The sequence below is a fragment of the Camelus ferus genome, chromosome 14, assembly GCF_009834535.1.
Source record: "Camelus ferus isolate YT-003-E chromosome 14, BCGSAC_Cfer_1.0, whole genome shotgun sequence".
Classification (NCBI taxonomy): Eukaryota; Metazoa; Chordata; class Mammalia; order Artiodactyla; family Camelidae; genus Camelus; species Camelus ferus.
Window position 1 is genome coordinate 50079105 of NC_045709.1, and position 25395 is coordinate 50104499.

Sequence of the window (25395 nt, forward strand, 5' to 3'; positions counted from 1 at the left end):
AAACAAAATTAATTTAATCTGTTTTATTGTCCTCCTGATAGACAGCACATGAAAGTTTAGGAGCATTTTAAAGTTATAAAAATTATTGAAGTATCTTTATGTAGTAATAACCAGTTATTTGAAACACTAAAGATAGTTTGCAGCTAATATTTCAGTGAGATCCAAGATACTTTTATAGCAGCAAGGGTTTGGGGGTTTTGTGGGTTTTTTTTTTTAACTTATAAAATGATTATTCGAAGGAAATCTTATTTTGTGAAAAGAGAAAGTCACATAGAAAATAAAAGAACAAATTTTACAAAGCACAGTTTATAAAAGCAGAATGGTTATCATTTTATATCTCAATATTCTTAGAGTATAAAATTATTCAGTCACTTATTTAAAGGTTCATAGTATATAGGCACATGTACTTCCAATGTTAATTTACTTAGCATAAATATAGTTGCTTACAGAAAAATTAAATCAAAATAGTGTGTATAAAAATAGTGGCTATAATTTAAAATTAAATATCATAAAATTTAGAAGCATTTACTTCTTTTTCTTTTTATAACATTTAAGTTTAAAATTTTTAATGGTGGCAGTGAATATGAGTTGAAAAATTTTACTATATATTTTTAAACTTACGTGTTTTAACTGTAAGATGGGTTTTTAATATTTCTAGGGCATTATGTTAATCCAAAGACTGTTCTCTCATAACCCCAGCTAAAGTTTGTGGTTATTTAATGGAACACATTTGTTAACTCTACTTAACTTTATGTGGGTAGTGAGAGTCTCAAGTTCTGACTCCCTAGAGTGGCATTAGTGAGAACAATAAACATTAAAGACATTTCACATTTCTGGGATGTCTCTCAATTACTTAAGTAATATTGTCACTTTCATGTATGCTACCATTTCTATTTCTGTGAAGATCTTATTGTTGAATTGCCTGTTCTTGCCAGCCACAAGTAGTGTCTGAAAAGGATAGAAGAAACTTAGAGTGAACCTCAGAGTGATGATACCTGAGAAAGAGCTAAAGTGGTATTTAAATTGTTTGTAATTTTGTGGCTGCCTAAGGACCAGATGTTTTTTGGCCAATGCATAAGCAAACAAATAACAGTAAGATGTTTTGTTATAATTCCTGGGAAGTATTTCTGAGTATTGTTTGTGAGATAATGTATATTTTCAGTGCTTTAACATGCCTTAGGAAATGTGTTCTTTTGCATATCTGTAGTAAAGTAGATAAAAGATACTCCCATTTTATCATTGAAGAAAAAGAGTTGGAAAGTTTAATTGGATTGTTTAGATTTCGTAACACATATTGGTGACAGATCTGTCTAATAGTACTCTTTCTGCAGAAGAGGTAAATATCTTTAAGTTTTAAATATTAGGTTTGTTTTATTATGTTAATTTCCAGGACATCTAGCAGTGGAGTACTTTTTCTTCTGCAGAACAGTATAGCTAAAATTGAGAATAGTGCTTTAGAATTTGTGGAGATTGCTGGAAAGTATTTATACTTGAATTACTGGATAAAATAATTTAATGTTAGTCCCTGCAAGAATTGGATGTAAATTCATTTTACTGTCCTCTTCTGTACTTTATTAATGGTTACATTTGTTTTTATTTTGTGTTTTGATATCTATAATTATTTATTCCACAAAACCTCTCTTTTGCACTGTGTTCAGGATCCCTGTTGAGGTGGAACCGTCTTGATCGTTCTGGCACTGTTAAGTAATCTTTGAAAAGAATTTTCAAGAGGGACAACACTTATAGAATTATAAGTTCATAATTATAAATTGCTTCTTTTGATGTGTCATGGACAATTATGTAATAATAGCATTTGGTTTTTTTAATATCATGGTTAGGTGGAAGTGAAAGCTGTTCCTGTTTCTCAGAAAAAAACATCTTTACAACAAGAGCAGGTAAAGAAAGCTCAGAGGATTCCTGGCAGTCCTGCAGTAACAGCTCCTTCTTCTAATACTGACATGACTTTTGGCGGGCTGGCATCACCAAAGCTGGATGTTTCATATGAACCAATGATAGTGAAAGAGGCTCGATATATTGCCATAACAATGATGAAGGTAATTTATTTTGCTTATCAGAAAAAAATGTATTTTTCACCATTCATTAATAAACATTTCAGTGATTCAAACTCAGACACAAAAATCACAGGTCTGGAGAGATGTTGATAGATGTAAAACTAATGTAAAACTTGCAACATATTTTTAAGAATGATATTTTCCCTACAGAAGATTTTCACTTGTTCTTGGCAGAAGTCTATAGAGGATTTTCAATTATAGATCAAGTTAATCCAATCAGAGATTGAGATGGTTGGAAACTGGATTTCAGTTCCTGCAAAAGTACTTGTCTATTTTTGATGTACCATTACTCTTAGGACATAGCTCTTCAGGGATTCAGAGTTTATCCTAGGCCCCCTTCAATTTGGGATTCTTCCAAATACTAGCCTCATTTCTTTGGATTTCTTATTTCTTTAGGATTTTTAGCTCTTTGATGCCTTTAGACAGATTTTTAAAAATATTTTGTCCAGCTTTTTTAGTTCTCTTTAGAGACAATGTTAGCCTAAATCATCAAGACGAAATAGAAGTTAGGAATTATGCTATTTTCAGAGAGTAGTGGTAAGCCATTGAAGGCTTTCACTTGGAAGAATGGCATGGTTAGATTTGTGTTTTATAAAAGTCATGGTGGAATGTGGAGAATGCAGTTGGGCAGATAATCAAGAGATATGGTTTGGTTTAAGTCTCTTTAGGAGATTGTTGACTGAATCTGGTCAGATATGCTAATCTCTTGATCTAGTGAGTTGTCAATCAGAGTAGATTCAAGAGGTATTTAGGATAAATAAGGCTTGATGGCTAAGGAGGGGATGGGGTAAAGAGAAAGAGGCAGGAAATAAAAAATTAACTTCACATTTTGAGCTTGAGTAGTGAGATTGATCACACTGAAGCAGGGGCAGGTTTTGGTTGAGGTTGATAATAGATTGAGCTCTTGACGTGATGAGGTGTAGACATCTCCGAAATGTCCCTGTGAAGATACATAAAAACAAGTTGGATATATAAACCTGAATTGATCACAGTCTTACCTCAACAAAAGAATTTGAGAATCATCAGCATTTGGATTACTTATGAAGTTAAAGAAATCTATTATCTATCTAACATGGTGAGTGAAGAGAGAAGTTCCATGACAGGATCCTGGGAACACCAGTATCAGTGATTCTCAACCCTTTGTCTACATCAAAGTCATCTGGGACACATTTTAAAAAGGAGATTTTCCCATCATCCAAAGATTTAGATTTAGTAAATCTGAAGAGAGGTTCAAGAATTTGCATATAAAATAAATATGCAGAATGATTCACTTTCAAAATCTGTACTTTGAGAAACATTGATTTACAAGGTAAATAAAGAAAAGAAAAGGAAAAAAGAAGTAAGGAAAAGGGAAACAACATTGGAAAGGATGCTAACCAAAGGGGGTAAGACGTAAACTAGGGCACCAGGTGTTACCTTTGCCACTTGGCCTACCACACCATATGGTAACTCATTTAATCCTAATAACAACGCCTATAAATTACTGGGTTTTATTCACATTTTATTTGTATGGAAACTGAAGCACAGAGAGGTTAATAACTTGTCCAAGGGCACACAAATGACATGAAGTCTGATTCCAGATTTGATTTTCCTAACTTCCCCCAACCACCTTATGGCATTTCTTGAAAGTCACAAAAGGCAGTTTAAGAAAGGTAAACAATGTGATGCTACAGAAGTGAAATTTTGAAAAGGATCTTGCAACAACAAATTCATCAGTGATCTTGGCAAAAGGAACTTCAGAGGCACAGTCAGTTGATTAATTTGTAGGTGAAGAGGAAGTGAAAATAGCTAAAGACAAAATGAGTGTAGGTAAGTCTTTCAAGTTGTTTAGTTATAAAAAGAAACAGGGGAAGTGGAATTGAGTGAAGACAGAGTCTGGGATTGAATAAAGAAAGACACGTTTTATTATTGATGAAGAGAAAATTGAGAGGAAGGGAATGCTGAAGATACTCTCAAGAGATAAAAATGGCATCTGTAGCTCAGGTGGAGAAATTGGCTGTAAACAGGAGTATTGCCTCTTTCACTCTACCAGGAGAGAGAAAGAGAAAATTAATAGTTGCTAATAAATTTGTAGTTATCAGCCAAAAGAATTATTTATGATTGTTACATGTTTTGGACTGAAGATGAGAGTGATGATTCTTAGGGTCACAATTTTGAAACGAAGGGAAAAAAGGAGATAGTCATTGTAGAAAATGAAAAGAAACTGATCAGAAAAGATATATCAGTCATCTTTGAGAAGTCAGTTGAAATTGAAGGTCCGTTATTAACAGTACAGTGTGAGTTGTATGAACATGAGTAAGATAACCTCCTTTGGATTGATTCTGCATGGACGTTGAGATATATATCTAGAAATGGAATTGCTGGATTGTAGGACATGCCTGTCTTCAGCAGTATTAAATATTGCCAAAAATCACTTTCCAATCCACAGTGTATCAAAATGCGAGGTGCTTTATGTTCTCACCAGCATTCGGTTCTTACCAACACAATTTGATGACCGCAGTATGATTATCTTGTTGTTTTAATTTCCATTTTCTTGATAGTTGAATACCTTTTCAATTGTTTATTGTCCCTTCAGAGTTCTCTCTTCAGTGACTTGTCTTTACTCACTTTCTATTGTGTTGTTTCCCGCTTATGTATTGATTTGTTCTTTATATACTATGGATTCATACCCCTTTTTTGGTTATATGAATTATAAATCCCCATCTTCCAGGTGAAGTCTTATCTTTGCCCTTTCTTTGGAATGTCTTTGTTTTGGAGAAATTAAAAACTTTAATGCTCAAAAGATGTTATCCTTTTTGCTTTCTGAATTTGTTAATGTTTTGTTTGTTACATCCCGGCCTTTAACACACCTAGAATTTATTTTTTGTAAATGGTGTGATGTAGGTAATTGGGTGTTCTTCTTTTCTCCTATATGGATAACCAGTTGTCTCAGCACCATTTATTGAATGTCTATCACTGCATTAGTTAAGAATGTTTCTAATGATTTTGTGATTCGTGGTCTCTTTCTTAAAGGTTTATGAAAACTACTCATTTGAAGAACTGCGTTTTGCATCACCAACTCCTAAGAGGTGAGGATCATTTTCTAAAAGCATGGCGAAAACATGTGTTGTCAACTGCTTGCAGCTAAAATCACCCTGCATTCCAACTTTATTCTCCAAAAATAAATATTTTAGAGCATTTTAAAATTTCCAGTAGAGATTTACCACAGGTTTTATAGGATGTAGATGTGCAGTAGAATAGGTAGAGTGTATTTATACTGAACTGCAATACTGCTAGTGCTACATAGTACTAAGGTAGTACAGAAAGAATAACTAGTATCTAAAAGGATGTAAAGTGGCTTGTTAAGCTTCGTTAGGTTAGGTTTTTTGTTTTGTTTTTTTTTTTTCCTGTTTCCATTTCCCTCTCTCCTTCACCTAAGGAGAGGCAGAGTGATTTCAGTGTACGTTGCACTTGTATTTTTGGTTATGAGGTATTTAGTTTTAAGCTTCTGAGTAATTCTGTTAACTCCAGATTGAAGCAGATTTTTTCGGCTTACTATTTTATTTGCTTGTTAGGAGAAAGTACTTTTTAAAACAGTTGCTTAGAAAAAAATATTGATTGGATTGGATTGGATTGAGAGACTACCTCCATAGAATTTAGAAAAAGTTCCAGAGTGAATCTGAAACAGCATAATTACTTATACATTTCATTGTATTGCGTATCACATGACTTACTAGAAGTTAGAAGGTTACTATGGGCTTATTCTGACACGTATACAAAGTAGAGTTTTAATGCACAGTCTAGAAAGTTTTCTGTCAAAATAGCCAAGTTTTGAGAATGCATCTTTGTCTAGGAATAGGGAAGTAGCATTTTGTGAATTACAAGGGAGCAAGTGGGAAGAGAGAGATGAGTTAGAGACTTGTCAGGTGGCTTGAATAGGGGCAGAGGAACTTAGAAGTAGAAATGAAGAGTAGTACATGGATTTGGGATATATTTAGAAGGTAAAGCCAACCGCCTGCGGCTAGAATGGAAATAGGAGGTGAAGGAAAGAGAAGATCCAAGAATGAAGATAAGTTTTTTTTTGTTTTTTTTTTTTTTTGGCTTCAGCAGCAGTATAGATTATCTAGCAGCAGAGGGGATGGCCAACTTTGACGTGAAGACCCAGTCAGGCCTGTTTTTGTAAATAAAATTATATTGGAACACAGCCTTGCTCATAATCTTATATTATCTATGGCTGCTTTCACAACTACAATGGTAGAGTTAAGTAGTTGTGACAAAGACTGGCACAATAGACTGATATATCATTATGGAAGAGGTTACTGATTCCTGGTATCATGATTTTTATGAGGATCAAAAAGTCTGAGAAAGGAGCAAGTTCTTTGTTTTTGTTTTTTGTTTTGTTGGGTGCTGGGGTGAGGGGAAGATAATAATTCTTCTTTAGATATATTAAAGTTGAGATGCCTAGATGCCTCTTAGTTATCCAAGTGGGGATATTTCCAGGGCAACTGGAAATACTAGTTTGAAATTCAGAGGAGATATAAATTTTTGAGTCATCTTTATAGAGATGGTATTTAAAACTGAGGAAGGGATGAATAATCAACTGAAGAGATGATGTGGAAAGAAAAAAAAAAAAGACCTAGACCCAAATGCTGGGGCATTCTGTAAGCTGGTGGTCAGCCAGGGGAGAGCCAATAAAGCACTGAGAAAGAGAAAAACCAGGAGAATGTTGCAGAAGCGAAAACAAGGTTTTTCCAGACAGTAGGAGTTGTCAGTTATCAAATGCTACTGAGAGATTGCTGAGAAGAAACAACCATTGAATTTGGGGACATGGTGGTCATTGGTGACTGTGATGTAAGCAATTGCAATGAAATTTGAGAGCAAAAGCCTATTGGAGATAAGCTGTAGAAGAGAATTGAAAATGAGGAAGTGGAGAGTGATTGTAGACAACCCTTTAGGTAAGTTTTACTGTAAATGAGAAAAGAGACATTGAGACCTTACTAGAGAAGGCTGTAATATCAAAGGGGAGGTATTTAAGATGGGAGATTCTGAAGTTTGTTTGTATAGAAATAAATAGAAATTGAAATGATCCATTGAAGTGGGAGACACTGAGGATGAATGAGAAGAAAGCAAGGTAATTGCAGCACAGAAGTGTTGAGGAAGTGAGAGTCACAGCACATGTTGAAGGGCTGGCTTTGGACAAGACTCAGGACACTCCTTCCATTGTAACAGGAGGTGGAGGAAAGTGGTTTACTAATCTAAGGTAGTATCTGATTGCTTCTGTTTTTCACTGAAGAAAGTGATGAAGTCATCATCAGCTGAGAGTGAAGAAGTTTTGAAGTGAGGAAAAAAAAAATGAAATTCAATCATTTTGGAGAGTAGAAAAACATACTGTGCCAGGGCAGTAGGATTGCCCTTCATTGTGACAATGCAACAAGAAATTTAATGTTTGCTGATTTATCTTAGTGATGATGTCAGATGTTTAACCAGAAGTAAATTTTCTGCTATTCATCTTATTTCCTTTCAGACCCAGTGAGAATATGCTGATTCGTGTCAATAATGATGGCACTTACTGTGCAAATTGGACACCGGGCGCTATTGGACTCTACACTATTCATGTGACCATCGACGGCATTGAAATAGGTACTTTTTTAAAGTTACGAGCTACTTAGTGCAAAGAACTAGAATCAAAATCATCTTTCTGTTCTAGTTTGCCCTTTAACATGCATCACAGACATGGACAGGTACCATAACTTTTAGGGGGCTTCATTTCCTCCTTTATAATGAGTACTTAATTTATGCATTCATAAGATTTTAAAATTGTGTAGTAATTTATGTGTCATTGTAGCCCTCAGGACTCAGGACTGGTCAGGTGCACTCTCCTCCGTGCTGCCCCATAATCACATGCAGGTCTTGTCTCCCCCTTGTGGTGTGTTCGTCTTCCTTTCCTGGCTGTGAGCAGAGATATCTCTTTCATCTTTGGATCTCCCTGTCTGGACAGTGCCTGGCACAGGATGGCTGCTCAATAAATATTTGTTAAAAGAATGAATTTTCTTTATCTACCACTAACTTTGAAAAGTATACTGCTTTTCCTTGAGCCTTAATCTCTTTCTCTGCTTTATTTGTGAACTATCCATATAATAGGACAACAGTAGAATAAGAAAGCTCTTAGTGTTTCAGTGTTTCCCAGTATGAATTCCTTATAACACTATCTTTCCTAATGCTTCTCAAGCAAAAGGGTTTGTATGATCAGGCAGATTTAGAAAACCCACTATATTGTAGTCTCATCTTAGACATTCATACAGTTCACATTAACTTACTAGGGATTCTAAGAAGTCCTGAAATGAAGAATCCTCTAACCTTTTTAATCTTTGTCGTGAGACCGTTGCATGTAGGGAAGAGGGAGACAGGGTAGAGAGAAAAGTAATACTGAATAACATTCTACCAGAATACCCCCTGGGAAAGTTTAAGTAGTTTGTTTTCACAGTGAAGATGAAGAGGTACTTGACATTGATGTAACTGTATAGACTATGCATTAATGTAAGTGTAGACTCAGATTTATCAGATACATCTATTCCATTCCAGGGACCTTTAGCCTTGGCTTTTGCTGCACTTTTTTATTTCAACATATTCATAAAGCCTTATATATTTATGTGTGTCTTTATTTGTATATGTATAAATATGTATATTTATATATGTATGTATGTATGTATGCATATCTTTTATATTTTATGTATGTCTTTAAAATCATTTCATTCTCACAACAACAGCTCAGTGAGATAGGTACTATTCTCATTCCCGTTTTGTAGGTAAAAACATGAGGCACAGAGAGTCATACAGTCAGTGGCAGATGTGGGAACAACCAAGGCAGTCTCACACGAGAACCCCAGCTTTGAGCAGCAAGCTTGCTGCTATTCATGGCAATGACTGGGATAAATGATGAGCAGTGCTCTGCTCTCATGTGTGAGATTACATTTAATCACACAAGGGTTTCTTTTTTATTATTTTGATTTTTTTTCATTATCATTTCGTATATTCCATATTCCCTCCTCTTTTCCTTGAACCCCTGAGATACCCGTTTGGAATCTCATGGTCATTTTCCAAATATTTCTCTTTCTTAGCTATTAAATATCAATCACCTTAAAAGGGAAGAATTCAGATGTTGGTTTCAATTGTTTAAAACAGCCTGTGAATGTATATAAAGTTAGGTTTAACTTTTATTCTCCCTCCCTTTTGTTCTCAAATGTTACAGTTTCCTTTCTTTCCTTACAGATGCTGGACTAGAAGTAAAAGTAAAAGACCCACCAAAAGGGATGATACCACCAGGAACTCAGCTGGTCAAACCAAAGACTGAGCCTCAACCAAATAAGGTTAGGGTAGAATGAAAACAGAACATGAATTGGTCAGAGATTTGTTAATTTTTTTCATTGATACTTGATGGTGGCCATCAAACATCTAGTATTTTACTTACATAAAGTAAAATATAAAATAAAAGTGAAATACAGTATTTGAACTCTAAATATTCCTAAATAAATTTGAAGAGTAGTTCAGGATAATTCTAATCATTTCTCAAATGTAGAATCTGCTTTTTGGCTTCTTTGTATAACGTATAGTAATTTATAGGCCTTTCTTTCTGTGTACTTTTTGTTGTTGAAAGTTTATAGTTAACAAAAGTCTACTGACATTAAGTGTATAAAATTTACAAGGTTAAAGTATTTTGTGTTGTTAAAATAAAAACTAATTTCCTAACATCTAAAGAGTAAGTACTACAGCAATTTTAGCACTACTTATTAAAAATGAAACATGGGTAATAGAATTTATATCATACCTTCCTAAAAGGAAAACAAAAAGGCTTTTTTCTCCTCTTTATCATATGTCCTCAAAATTTAGAAAAGAAATTATGAATATATGTTAATAATTTTCTTTTTATTTAATAATTTACATTTTCATATTTTAAAATGTTCTATTGTTATAAATAACCACTGTTACTTGCACAGAGAAACCAGCTACAAATAATTTTGGAAACTTTCTCAGAATTACACTTTCAGATCTGTTTAAGTTTATCTCTTACCACGTATGAGGTCTCTGTTCCATGATTTTCTCTGTCTCATATGTCTGTCTTTGCCTTTCTCAGGTTCGAAAATTTGTGGCCAAGGACAGTGCAGGGCTCCGTATCCGCAGCCACCCTTCCCTTCAGAGTGAGCAGATAGGCATAGTGAAGGTCAATGGAACTATCACTTTCATTGATGAGGTAATTTGTAAAGAAACACTTGGTAATAAATTTTGGACAGGAAGTTTTTGCGTTGTTTGCACAATATAAGGTTACTGAGTTTTTTTGTTAGAATATGTTTTAAGCAGTTTGGGTAGTGTTTGGAAAATTGTTTTGCAGAATTTCAAAATTCTGTTCATGGTGTTTCAAACATTGCATTTATTTTTCTTTATCAATTAAAAAGTAACTAAAATGGTGTTTTTAACATGAAAGAAATTCAATTAACATAGTGGTCAGAACCTGTACAAGTACTCATTGAGAAATGTGTACAGTTTTTCCTGAATTTTTAAAATATTTGTTTTTTGAATGTGTTTATTGTGTCGCTTTAACTTTGGACAGTACATTTTTCTAATAATACAGTCAGGTAACTTCTGATTATTAAAATCTAAACTGAGGAAAAGGAAGACTTATGTTCTTTTGGGAAACATCTGATTTTATGCTTGAATTATTTATCTTAAAGTGTGATTTCTTTGTCCTTTTACTTCTAAGTGACCATTGCTTTTTACAATCTCATCATGTGAATTATTGTATTACTTGGCATTCGTTGCTGCTTTTTTTCCTTAAAATTTCTCTCATACTTAACCTTCTGCCAAACTAGATGCTTAATCTCCACATCAACCGTTATTTGCCTGCTCTGTAGCCTTTCAGACCTTGCTACCCTCACAGGAGTTACAGGAGGGCGTGGCTTGTTTCTGTTGCTTATTTCCCATAGATCCACAATGATGATGGTGTGTGGCTGAGACTGAATGACGAGACGATAAAGAAGTATGTTCCTAACATGAATGGTTACACTGAAGCCTGGTGCCTCTCTTTTAATCAGCATCTCGGCAAGAGTCTCCTGGTCCCTGTTGATGTAAGTAAAAGGTGGTTTCAGGAAGCATTATAGGTGTACCCTGTCCTCATTACAGGGCTTTCTTTAATTAAGGCTGCTCAGTTCTGAGGTAAACCACAACTAAATAACTTTTATAATTGCTCGAATTCTGAGAGCTTCTGTGTGATAAAGGCAGAGTTTGGCAAGGCTGAGGACTCTCATACTTCCTATGACCCATCACAGGCAGGAGGTGATAAAGTGAGGCCCACTGAATCCTTTTCAGAGAGGTAGGGAATGAGAGCGGTTGCGTTTTTTTTCCCTTTCTTATTGACATTACTGTTTGGAATGAATTCCAAACTAAAATTTATAAATTTGGTATTGCGATTTATTTCAGAAACACGTATAGCTTTTTTTTATGTTGACATTTTGTAGTTCTCTGTGTTTTGTCTACGTTTGAGTCTTTTCTTTCTTGGCATATTAATACTACTGTGTTAAAATAAGGTGGATTTTTAGACTTGCGGTGCTACAGTGTTCTAGTTGAAACTAAATCCTAGCGTCTGAGATAATTCATTGAGCCACTTTGACAGATACGATAGAATACTTAGAGCCACTATTCAGAAGTTTGTTGTGTCACTAAATTTGATAGGAATCCACAGCTCTTTTTAATAATTTAAATAGAAAAGTATGATTTTCTTCCTTTTCATCTCCATCAAATGTATGTATTCCTTATGACACTGCTAATAAATAGCACTGGTAAATTTTTATTTAAAAAAAAGCTTAGTATTTTAAGCAGTTGAATTTCTTAAAAATCAGTGTATAAAGCTAGCTCTTTATATCAAATCATTCGATATATTGTTTGTTTTTCTCCTTGATAGTCCAGAGTAATGTTCTCCAAAGGGGTGGTTATATAAGATGATTCTTTGGAAAAGGAAATAATAGAACTTCTATTTAAATTTATTGGTCTCATTCTTTTTTACTCTTTTGTATATGCTTTATAATAGTACAGTGGGGAGAGATCTATTTGTAAATATATTTCTTACTAATAGATGTGTGATAAAGTTTGGAGAGTGTTGGCCTACAGCTTTTTTTGCTTTTTTTTCATCTGTGACTAGAAAGTTGGCTTTAAATGGCTTGAAACCATTTCTCATTATAGTAACCAAATCTTCCTTAGTATTAGGAAAATGATATTTTAAATGAGATAATTATAATAGCCATTTTATTTATTTTGTCAATAGTTTACTTTTTAAATTTTGACTAATTTAGACCTTTGTTTATTTGAAGGCCCTAATAAGGCATTACATTAGAATATATTATCTTTACTACCTCCCTGACTTCAAAATTTTCTTTCTAATTCCTTTGTTATTTCATTGAGGAGAAGCTTTTGGAAGGGAAGGATATTCACACAGGTAAAACAGGAGAGTAAACAGAGGTAGAAAAAAGAGCAAGAAGTGTGCTACGTGTTGAAGTTCTAGATCCCATGGCTTCATTTTGGAACATTGGTGTTCTGTTATTTGACACTTTTAAACTCTGCCCAAGAGACAGTTTTTGGCAGACAGTCTTGAGGTCAGAGAGAGAAGACATAATAAAGGTGAGAGGGAATGCCAAATGGATGAGCCATACAAATACTTGTTGATGGGTTTTCACTGGTATGTGAATGAGGAGATTGTCACTGACTTACTTGAAAAATCTAGATGCAGAATATTAGAGATAAAAAGTAAAATGAAGTGGCTTTTGATATTTTCTAACTTTTCTTTATGTTAAAGAATGACGTGAGTGCTCTTTTAATGTAAATAACTCAAAATGACTGATATTAAGGCTGAGGTTTTTCTGGTTCCATTAGTTAAAGGATGGTAGTGACTTGAGATCCTTATAAATTAAATATGCCAGTAGAAAAGGGGGACATTGAAGATATAGATAAGAAATCTGAAGACTGAAAAAGGAGGAGAAAGTGGAATTGAGGGCACATTTGGGGAGTTGTTTCTGTGAAGGAGGAGGGGTATGTATGGCAGTGGATAAATTTTTAAGAATGGAAGGAGGAAGGGAAGAGGTTGAAGGAGACCATGATTTCCATAAAGTAGAAGAAAGGAAAGCCATCAATTGATACTAAAACAATTGAGTTAAACTAGAAAGTATAGAAATGCTGGAAAGATTTGTAATAATCTTTGTGAGAAATAGAAGAGGGATCTGACCCCCCTCTCCCCCCAAAAAAAACCCTACTTGTTTTGGGTTATCGGGCCACTAAGGACCCAGTAAGACCACTGGTTTGATCCATTCTGGATACCCCACCTCCCACATAGCCCTAAGTATTGAGAAATAAAGAAGCCAAGAAAGCAGATTACAGCATTGGCTGGGATTTCCTTGGCTGCTATGACAGGAAAATAGGGACAATGGGAATTTCAGATGCTAATGAAAGGGCAATTGAGATCACCAGCTGTGGGATCCAGCCTAAGTTAGAAATGTGAAAGGACAAATGGAGTGTCCAAGGGATTTGGAGGACTTAATAAAATCCTAGAACAGTATTGTGAGTGCCCTATACTTAAAGAGCTGGAAGGATACAAGTAATTTGTGTGATAAAGTAGAATATTTGAATTTGATTTCATACTTAGAGCATTTTATTGAATGAACTGGCCCATTACTGTGGCCATAAGAGGGTAGCTGAAGTGTATTGGAAGTAGAAGTTACTGAATCTGCCTGAGTCTTAAGAACTAAAAGGCTAGGCAGTTGGATGTTATCCGCATCAAATCCGCATTGACTTGAAGACATACAGATGGTGGCAGCACTGTGACCCGCAAAGTTTGAAAGCGAGTTTGTTTACCATTGGAGGAAGGGTCCAATTAGATACAGTACAAAGTCTTGAGATGAATGGAAAGAATTTGATGCTGGATCAAGAAGAAGCCTAGAGCAGTTTTGGTATAAAAATTAGAGAACAGCCAGATGACATATATTTTATGTGGTGAACCAAGATGACAGAGGGGATGTGACAGCTGGCCTAGGGCTCCAAACAGACCTGGTATAAAGTTGCTTCAGTGCAGGTGTTAGATGAGGACCCACAGAGTCAGAGCCCGGAGTAGGCAAGAGCAGGCTAGTTTTCTAAGGTTTTGATTTCAGGGACCAGGACAGGCCTCTTAGACAATCCCTGATTTTGTAAGGAGTACCTTACTCTGCAGGACTAAACATGACAGGGCACAGAGGGCATAATGATTCCGTCTCATCCCCTCGAGGAACTAATGAATAATGCAGCTGAATAAGTGCATCTTGCTACTTCTTCCTTTGCATCTTTTACTTCATTTACTGCAGTGGAAACACTTAACACATACTCTCCCTTTTTAATACTTCAGTCCAGTGGTGAATAAATCAACTATAAATTATGGCTGACCACTGTAAAACACTACTCAATTAAAAAAAAAAGAAAACTGGGAAATTGGAAATAAAATTAGAAATAATCAAGGACTGATACTACAGACTTAAAAAGATACAGAAGTACCAAAAAGTTGCCTTCGGCAATCTTTACATCAACCTCTTCTAGTTAAAACAATTTTGCATTCACATCAACGTGTGTACCATATTTGGAGCCTGACTCAAACAAACTACTGGGGAGAACGGGGTTGAGGATTGGAAATTTAAAAACAGACTAAATATTTGATGAACTGTGTTTTTAAAAAAGATTTCCATAGATAATTATATTTAGAGTAAACTTTAATTAAGGGATTTTTGTTGCACTGTCTTGTTTATTTACTCCTATTGTAACTCTGGTTTTCATTGTAGATATGTACTTTAGCTAAATTTTGGCTTACCTAGCAATAGTTCTATTTAAACATCATTACTTTACCAAGAAATAATGACATCCTAACTTAGTTCAAGTGAGGCTTTCACTGTTTTAGCACTTTAGTAGTGCTCTAGTTCAGAGTAAATAGCATTAGACATATATATTATGACTATGTCTTTTAAACAATATTTTTAAATCAATGTGAAGACTAGGGATACATATGAAGATCCTTTTTTGTGAGGAGCTCATGGTCTTTTGGAACTTTTTGCCCCTTTTAGAGCACACTGTTTAATTTTTCATCTTACAGTCTTTATGTTGTTTAATTTGTCTAAAATGCTTTCGCTTCCCTTTTTTTCCTAATACTTTCCTAGTTACCAGGCTGAAAACTTTCTGTTGACATTTCTCATCCTTGTACTACGCAATAATGCTACAGTTATTAATTCATTCATTATTCATTCAGCATATATTTGAGTACTTACTATGTACCAATACTAAGCTGGGAAGTAGGTGTTGGATAGAGAGGCAGGGGGCAGCGATACAAAATAATTTAGAGTGCAGTTCTTGCTCTCGGGGTACTCACTATATAATGTGATGGACGTATCATATTCAAATAGTTAAGTTGCATTGTGGTAAGTTATAGAGTGGCTTTACTTAGGAGGTGACATTTGAGGAGGTCTTGAAGAAAAATTGCCAGGAAAAAGTGGAGGCATTTCTAGATAGAGAATCCAATGTACAAAGTGATGGAGGCATGCTATATTTGGAAACGAATAAATATTGATAAGGGTGAGGTGACGTTTGAGGGTAGAAAGCATGTAAGTACTGGGGAAATTAGCTTTCCCTCTCGCTTCTCTGGTAGCACTTTATCTGTAAAAGTGGGAAAGGCTTATTACTTCTTTCTCCAGCTACCCATAGTGTTTAGTTTATTTTCTTTGCCTTCAGCCCGTTTGTAATTATATACCTCTTACTTCTGTTGTTATGCTTTTTAAGGATTAGGAGTCATTTAGGATCCTTTCTTACACATATTTGTTTCTTCCAAAGTGATGTATATTATATTTTGCTCATGGTAGGCTTTCAGTTGAATTAATTATTTAGTACTAAATTTTAATCCTTGGCATTTGGTATGATCATGCTGCTTAAAATAATTTCTAATCCATACATGCTTTTTAATTTAATTCTGTCATTTAATTCTGAGTGTGTTGCTATGATGTTAAGTATTTTATCATTCTCGTTTTTTCAATGACAGAAGAGAGCTATTCTCCTAAGATCACGGGTAGAAAGTAAGTAGTAGAGCTAGTTCTGGAACTCTGGTCGGTGTGATTCCAAGCCCATGCTTTTATGTTTAGTCTGCCTTAATCTAGTGGAAACATAAGAATAAGTATAGTTATAACAGGATAAATATAGCTATAAAATCATATTACTTTGTCTAGAACTCCAAAATTAAATAAATATGAATGTGCATAATTTTAATGGTTGAATAAGGATGAATACCATGATATATGTTGAAGGGTCAGTTTGAGAAGATATTCCTGGGGAAAGTTGATTTTAAATTAAAATTCTTAAGATTTGGAAACTACAAATGAGTAGAATGTTTCATACATCAGGGAAAATATAACTTAAAAAAGAAAGAGAAAATCAGGCACATGACATGGGAGACATTTGACTGCTTATAACAGAGCCTAAATTTTTTTGGGAAACAAGTTTACTTCTAGAATAGGGGACATTAATGATTTAAACCTTATAAGCCCAATTCTTTGGAAACTTTGTCAAAAATGAGGTCTTTTAACATTGTGAAGGAGGTTGAGTGGTAGAGAAAGTTTATATCAAGGGAAGTAGATGACACCTCATTAAAAGTATTCAAAGACACCTTTATAATTATTATCCAGTCCTTACAGAAGCAACTTGAGTCTCTGAGCATCTCCATGCAGTTATACAAACCCCTTTCACCACTTAGGCTGATTGGTATTCACATATGGAAAGTAGGTTGATTTTTTTCGAACTCTGGGGCTGTGAAGATTTGGAGGATAGGTGAAGGGAAAATATCATTTGGTTCTCTCTCTTACAGCATTATCCAGGGTAACTGGTAGAATTAGCAAATATTTCTTACATTTTATGTCCAGATCTATTCTTTTGGAATACCTAATGATGCCTGGTAGTCACAGCTTTAATATACCCCAAATTTCTTGGTTTGGTTTTGTTAACAGATTTGTGCATATGTGCAAACTTACTTTTCAGTCTTAGTAAATAGTAAGTATTTACTTAATACACTATTAGTAAATGTACTTAGATGGGCATCAAAACCTTCACTTCATACTTTAGTTTGGTGCTTAAGTTTCCTATACAGAATGGAATTGAGGCAATTAAAATAACACTAAAATTGTTTGTATATATGCTATGTTTAAATTCCCTGAGATATTTTATCTTTTTTACTTTAAAAATGGCAATTCTTAACTCCATGCTGATCTAGCACAATGAAACAATTACCACTTTTTTTTCTTTTTGCATGAGCATTTGACATGTTTGGTCATGTATTTCACTGTGAAAATTATTCACTTATTTGGTCTCTTCTATGCTTTGAATGAGTATCATCCTAGCATTGCAATTTGGTGCTCATTAATTTAGTTAAGTTTTTAGTAGGCTTTAATTTTCTAATTTTCTTGACAGAACTTTATTGTCTTTAAATAGTCTTTTAGAATAAGATGATTTAGATTATTGTAGATAGATGTATATTTGTGTATACATATATATATACCCATATACACACATATATAATAGTACTCATATTAATAAAATTATATAATATGAAAACCAATTTTTATTTTAATAGTGAGAAATTTAGACTTGAGAAATTAATATTTTCATGCATGTTCATATCTTTAGACTAAACTTTTACTAAATTTTCAAAAGAAAACTATGTAAGTATATTTTATTTTTAAACTTCAGCTTTCTATTTTGATACTTGATAAATGCAGTTTTATTAGGACATCACATATTGAAAATAATCTTACAGTAAATCAGTGTGAACTAAGAACTTTCTACAAATGCAGAACGAAAGCAAAAAAGTGTCAAATTTGAATCCACATATAATTAACGTACAAAATAGATTTTATTGGCAGTTTATTACCATGATTAGCAGTTACATCAAGCTTTAAAGTATCATTGCACACGTTAACTCATGTACTCAGACTCAGAATACTTAAGTTTGCATATTGAATAAAAGGGAGATACAGGCTTTAAGTATTGTCAGTCAACACATTGCTTCTTTATTGCTAACTCATCTGCATTGCTTTTCAACATTGCTTTTAATACTAGAAAAATTTATGCTAAATAAATATGCTAAAAATTGAGAATTGCTTTATGTCAAAAGGTCTGTAGCACTATTCTCTGTGGAGGAGAAAAACCATTGAGCAAATACTCCACAAATTCATACATACATGGATGAACCAATAATGACATCTTCCCCCTGGCCCTACAAAATAGCATTTCAGCATGCTTTGCAGCATGTTTCCACTTCACCTAAAGAGAAAGTACCCTATCTGCTATGTATTTTTAAATGTGAAAGGGGCTTTGGTTTTCTATTTTTTGCTTTTTGTTTTGTTGTGCATTTATTTGTAGGCACATTAAGAGGAACTCATTTTGGGGGGCTTTTATATGTCTAATATATCTGAATCAGCATATATGTATGTATATGGGTGTGTGTCTTCACCTGTCCATACACATATATACATGAGGAAAATACAGAAGTAGAGAATGTTAAGTAAATTCTCGTTATCTAAAATGGCTTAGAAAGATTTGATAATTGTGTTATTTCTTTTGTGCTGAAGTCTTGGATAATGACAGTTTTTAATTAACATCTTGAATGTCCTCTTTTTATGTATTTATATAAGCAGTAAAATTGTGTAATTACTACTCTCTGGAGAGATTTTAATTTCAGAGCAAATAAAATATATTCAATAGGATGATTTATCTATGTAAATGTATATCATTTAAATTTTCATGAAGACATTTTGTGAAAATGTTATTTTTCTGGAACCATACCTCTGTGAGTTGGTTGGTCTTTAACACAATGTTTCTAGACTGTACATAGAGCTCCTCAGTGCCCTGTGCATTTCCTCAACTTTGAGATGGAGAAAACTAGGCATGCCTTTTGGCAGAAGTTCAGATTGTATGCTTTTCTCTACGCTTTTCTTAACAAATATGCTAACAGCTTTCAGTAACATTTCCAAGTGATTTTCCCCCCATTTATAGAAGAGAGCAAAATTGAAAAATGACTTAGTTTTTTTTTTTTTTACTGTTTAATTTTTTTGTACTTTAAAAAGTGATAACTAGTTCACATATCTACATGCCATCATTATTCATGGTGATAGTTGCACGGTCTCTACGATCTGTATGATTCACGTTTTCTTTGTAGAACAGCAGACTGCTTTCTGTCCTGAGACAACACTGGCTTCTGTTGGAACAGATACGTCATCATTTAAGGAGTTCTAAAGTTTCCTTCTTGCACTGTCTTAAGCTTTAATTCAATGTCTGGCTCTTAATTGTAGTAAAATGGCATGACACACTATATCATGGAGAGCATTTGACAAAAACTTACGTATCAGAATTTCTTTGGTGTGTGGTTTACTCAGCTGGCTTCAGTTTCCCTTTAGTAAACTGATACTTTGGTGCTGGTGCTAAAGTACAGAACAATGTTGTTACTGTGAACGCATCTTCTGCAGATGATATCCTGTTCCCTTTCTTTGTTGATATTTTTCTTTCTTAAACTTTGTTGCTCAGAATATCTTTAATGCTAGCCAAGGAGTCAGGGATTTGGACGTATTTTCATGGACTTCCAAAGCTTTTTTCCCCCAGGTGAGTTACCTGTAAGGAACAGTCATACATTATGCAGGTATTTCAGCATGTATAACAAATTTTACATTATATCTTTTGAAGCTTTTGCTTAAGATTAATATATTTTTTTAACAAAGAAAGATCTGTACTAAGTGCTCCAGTTGAGTTTCCCCATGAAACTTTTCCCTCTGTTTCTGCCAAAGACTGTATTATTAGTTTAAATTAAGCTTTTATGTGACTTCAAATTTGCTATATTTAATTATAGACTAGCTTCTCCAACAATGATATCCAAGTCTAGCTTTTTCAGAACTTGCTTATTTAGGGGGTATAGTTCTGACCCTGTGACTGTCCTGTTTTTTCCTAGCCTTGCACAGTGCTCTTTTGAATGTTCATCTGAGAATGGGGTGGGAATGCAGAGAGAAAAAAGTAACATAACGGTTCATCAGTTTCATATGCTGGTGCCCATGTTGTTACACTTCTATATTTAATAAAACATGTATTTTCTGGTTGCTTAAGAGTAACAGGTACAGTTCTATGATTTTAAGTCTGTCAGTTCTTTTTATACTGTCTAGTATTTAAAAAAGACTTTGTTGTACATTTATTAATTTGTATAGTTTATATAATTTATACAGTTTCTTTAACTATTTAATAAAACATTAAATATTTTAGTATAGTTCTCTTAAATTGCCTTTCAGTGGATAACTTGGATTTATTATTAGTTTTTGCCAAGACTCATCTCTTTCTCCGTTACCCTGGTTGATCAAATTGGAAATATTGTTATACCTTAATTAAATGCTCTAGATGTATCATTAAAGACCAGTGAAATTGTTTTTTCAGTAAATCTATTAAGATTTGCTTATTTTTATATCATAATGTGTAATTTTTTAAAAATTAGTTGTAAGTATAACTAATTTGACTCAGCTGTGATAAATAGCATGATGTATTTGTTAAAATTGATCATTTCACAGCTATACATTTAAAAATATTTACTGAAAACCTTGTGAGTAAAATGGCACAATTTGAAATTTAGATCGTACTCTCTGTGGAGAGGGTATAGCTCAGTGGTAAAGCACATGCCTAGCATTCATGAGGTCCTGTGTTCAATCCCCATTACCTCCATTAAATAAATAGATAAGCCTAACTACCTCCCCCACCAAAAAAAAAAAAAAAAAAAGATCGTACTCTCCATTTTTAGTTTTAGTGCTTTCTTTGTATTCATATGATTGTGCACATATATAAATTTTTTAAAATATACATGTGTGGGTATATTAAATGGATTTTATTTTAGATTGTAAATCTAAGTTTTTCGAGTATTTAAAATTCCCATTTCCATTACATTGCCAATATATAAGTAAGGAATAATGGATAAATCTAAGTAAAAATTGATGATTATTAATTACCAGAATGAAATTTATAAGATATTATGTGACGGTTAATAATGGATTTGAAATTTTTCCTGACCAATCGTATACTGAATTAAAGTCACAGGTGCACAGAGTTCTTGAATCTACACTTTTTTAACCTTAAGATTTTGTTTTTAATTTTCTACTGTATAATAGACATGTATACGTATCTTTTAGAGTGAGACTACTTACAGGGATAGAGCTATTCAGTAATAGTTTATCTAGCATAATATTTTAATGGGTTTTTTAAATTTTATTCTCTTCGTAACATTACTAAATATTAATTTAATTTTACCCTAATGTTTGAATAAGTATCCCACTATGGTTATCTTTTACTGTACTTGAAAAGAGCAATTTGTAGTCTATATACTGTATTTAAAAGTGCAATTTAAGTCTGTTTTAAAGGAATAATAATGACAATGGAAGAACTTCCAGTGTGGAACTTTCATTTGCATTTAGTTGAGAAAAAAGCAAATATGGGAAGGTTGTTATTTCTCTTTAAGGCGTTCACATAGGAAGTAATTTCATCACAGCATTCAGATTGAACAGAAACTTTAAGGCATGGTCTTTTCTTTCATTTTAGAAGTGACTCTTTTACATCCAAGTGCATTATTTGTACATAAAACCACATCTTTAATGTTAATCTATCTTTTCTACTAAAAGTATAATCCTCTTTTTCTGTTAATAGCATTAATATATCACTGTTAATGCCTAGCAAATCTAGCAAGACTTCTATTTGTGCTATGTTAAGAAAGTGAGTTGTTAAAGTCTTACAGGTATTCTTATTTTATTCATACCTGGTAAATATTAAGATGTTGCTATATCTCATGCTCACTTTTTCATCATTGTTACCTCTGTTTATAGATAAGTCTCCAGAGTCTTCATATCTATTTTCTCTATATATTAACAATTATTATAAACAAAAGTGGAAGGAAATGAAGATTGACTTTTTAACCAGTACCAACAGACAGCAGTGCAGTGATAATGATTCAGAATTATTCAGTTGTGGTTCACATAGTAAATTATTTTAGTTTCTCCTACTGTTAAATATTTTACTAAAATATAAAAGTAAAATCAAGCATTATTGTATTTCTCAAATCATGGTGGACAAAAGCTAAAGGTTCAATTGCTCTCCTGCTGTATTTTCTTGTCTTCAGCTCTGTTTTAAATGTTATTCAGAACTGAATAACTGAAAGATTCTTTAATAGTGGTATTAACCAATACTTCAGTTATTTTTGAATACGTGTTTTTTTCCTTAATTGATGTATTATGCACTTGGTGTAAAAGCTATTAAGAAGAGGATGTTGAAAGTGATAATAGATTGTATTTTGTTTACTCTTTTTTCCTATTCAAATTTTCAGGAACCTAAAACTAATACTGATGACTTTTTCAAAGACATAAACTCCTGCTGCCCACAGGAAGCAACGATGCAAGAACAAGACATGCCGTTCTTGCGAGGAGGGCCGGGCATGTACAAGGTAGTGAAGACGGGACCTTCCGGTCACAACATCAGAAGCTGCCCTAACCTTAGAGGTATCCCAATTGGAATGTTAGTTCTGGGAAACAAAGTCAAAGCAGTGGGAGAGGTATGGATTCTTGTAGCTTCATGACTTCTAAGATACTCATTTTTAATATAATACAACCAAAGCATCTCTTTCTTCCAAAGGTTACCATTCCCATCCCAGGTTTTTAAATGTTAATGTTCTTTATCTTTACTTGTATTGAAAATATTAACACAATTTTTCTGTGCTTCTTTTCTAATAATTTTATTCTCATACTTATCCTTGTGAAGACAATATTTATATTCATGAAGTGATTTGTATTGTATATATAAATGTCTGGTATTTTCATATATCTTTTCATTATTACAAAAGTGTACTATACCGTCATGGAGTAACAGCTCTTTAAAATATTTGCTATGGATCAGTATGGTGATGCGATATGTTCAAAAGGTTTCATTTCTTTGTTCCCATTCATGTGTCTTGCTGAAGTCCTGAGCAAATAACATTACTCTTTAGTCAACTGTGGCATTTGCCTCAGCTAATGAGCTTGAAGATGTAGTGTGTCATGCTATTTCTCAATGTCAGGGTCATTTTCAACTTGCATTATAGAAACTACCAACCTAAATAATAGACAATATACTGTGTTATGACATTTTAGGTGCCAAAAAAAGAGCCGCGTGTTTTGGGGTAGCGTTTAAAATTATTTACAGATTATTCTGTGCCTTAAAAAATATTGTTTTAACTGAACAGTGAGCAGTATTTTACAAGACTATTTATTGATTTCTGTCTTACCTCAGGCTGTGGTCTTAATTTCAGAAACTTAATTCGATGATAGAGATTTATTGGAATAATTTACACTTAAACGTTTTGCTGGTTTTCAGCCTGAGTGCCCTGAAAGAATCAAAGCCAATCAATCATGCTTTTTGTTATGTACTAGGTAACCAATTCTGAAGGTACATGGGTGCAGCTGGATAAGAACAGCATGGTAGAGTTCTGTGAGAGTGATGAAGGAGAGGCATGGTCCTTAGCTAGAGACAGAGGCGGAAACCAGTACCTCCGACATGAAGATGGCAAGTTGGCTTAAATTTGTGCTTTATTCTGATTTACCTTTGCAATGCAGAAGTTTAAAGCGTGTTGTATTTCCTTTGTTGTAAAGAGCTTTTTTGTGTGGTTGTTATTTTGAGAAAACTAAAGGTTTAAAAATCTTGCAGTTGTTAAAATCACTTTGTAAAATACATGGGTACTGAATAAATGCACATAGAAGAAGAGAATTAAAAGGAAATGTGAAACATATGAATTGACCTCTGTAAAAACATGCTAATATGAATGTGAATGGTAATTCTTCTGTGCCAGGTCAGGACTGAATGTTTTACTCTTTCTACCACTAAATGGAAGTTCAGTTTTCGAACTGATCATAGTACTTCTCCCAGGCAATTGCATTGGATTGAATTCTCTCTCAGGAAAGGAACATTGAGTATATACATAACTTCTTTTGGGAGTTTCCTATTTTGTTGTTAGAGTTTCAGCTTTAAACTTTATTTTACCTTTTTTCAACAGTGATCTCCTTTAGTCAAATATTTTCCTTTTTGTCTTCCTCTCTTCATTCTCCTGGTGGCAAAATCTTGTTCAGATCATGTCATCACTTGGGTGAAGCTTTAACTGATCCTGACAGAGTCACACATTACCTCCATTCCAAAAGAACTGTATTCACCACTAGAACAAAACTGATATTAAAGTTAATTTTTATTTCTTCGTACCTAGATTATGAGCCCCTTGTGGATAGGGTCTGGATTTTTAATCTTTGTAATCCTAGTTCTAAAACAGTTTTGGCACATACTAGTTGGTCACTAAGTTTGTAAATACAGATTGAATCAAAAAATATTAGTTATGACATCAAAATAAATGGATGAGCCAAACAGACTTTTCTACCGAATCCCCAAATTTATAGGATAAGGTCAAATAATTAAAAGAACATGCTTCTTTATACAAAAGAGAATAAAGTTATAATACTCATTATCCAAGAGGTAATATGGCCATAAGTACAAATAGATTCAAGAAAGATTTGAAACTTATATGAACGACAGAGTACATTTTGATATATTAACATGATATGTTAAACATTCTCCCTTTTTTCCTCACAACAAGGTTTTGAGATAGTTTATATAATCTTCATTTTACAAGTAAGGAAACTAAAGCTCATTTTAATTATCTTTAAAATGACCTCCCTATTGTTACACCACTTGTTTTGTTATGCATCTGTATCGTTACACAGGGCGGATGAAAGGCTTGAGCTAGAATCTTCACATTTCAAATGCTGTGCACATTACACCGAACCACACTGCATCAGTAATCCATTGAATACAATTTGAGAACTACTTCCTCCCTTGTCCTTACAAACTTAATCAGAAATAATGTGGTCATGAAATAATGTTCTGAGATGATAGAACTATTCTAAAGGCTTCATTTAATGTAAATCATTTTGCAAAATAACCTTCTCATTTGCAATATACTTACTACGTATACGATATATTTATGACATAGTCATAAATTCTGAAACATTTTCATTATATAGGGATATTCAGATATAAATGACAATACCTAAAATGAGATCAGCTTTATATAAGACATAATTAAATCATCCAAGAAAAGTTTAAGTGACTATCAGAGGGTCTTTCTATCTTAGTAATCATTTTAACTGGCAATAAGCATAATGTGTAAGAGTGGACTCGAGCTGGCCTGCCAGGGTACAGGTGCCAACTCTGTAACTTT

The 25395-nt window shown here is 33.6% G+C and overlaps 1 protein-coding gene across 12 annotated transcripts in view; it reads left to right on the forward strand.

Annotated features, from left to right (window-relative positions):
• Positions 1-25395, forward strand: part of MYCBP2 (MYC binding protein 2) — a 226062-nt gene that overhangs the window by 140822 nt on the left and 59845 nt on the right. For 11 of the 12 annotated variants that reach the window (XM_032496842.1, XM_032496837.1, XM_032496841.1 and 8 more), the window contains 8 exons: positions 1839-2054; positions 5085-5140; positions 7576-7691; positions 9321-9418; positions 10183-10299; positions 11030-11170; positions 22486-22710; positions 23564-23696. In XM_032496842.1, coding sequence (XP_032352733.1) covers positions 1839-2054; positions 5085-5140; positions 7576-7691; positions 9321-9418; positions 10183-10299; positions 11030-11170; positions 22486-22710; positions 23564-23696 — 1102 coding nt within the window. The remainder of the gene's footprint in view (positions 1-1838; positions 2055-5084; positions 5141-7575; positions 7692-9320; positions 9419-10182; positions 10300-11029; positions 11171-22485; positions 22711-23563; positions 23697-25395) is intronic. The other variant, XM_032496843.1, reaches the window with a different exon arrangement.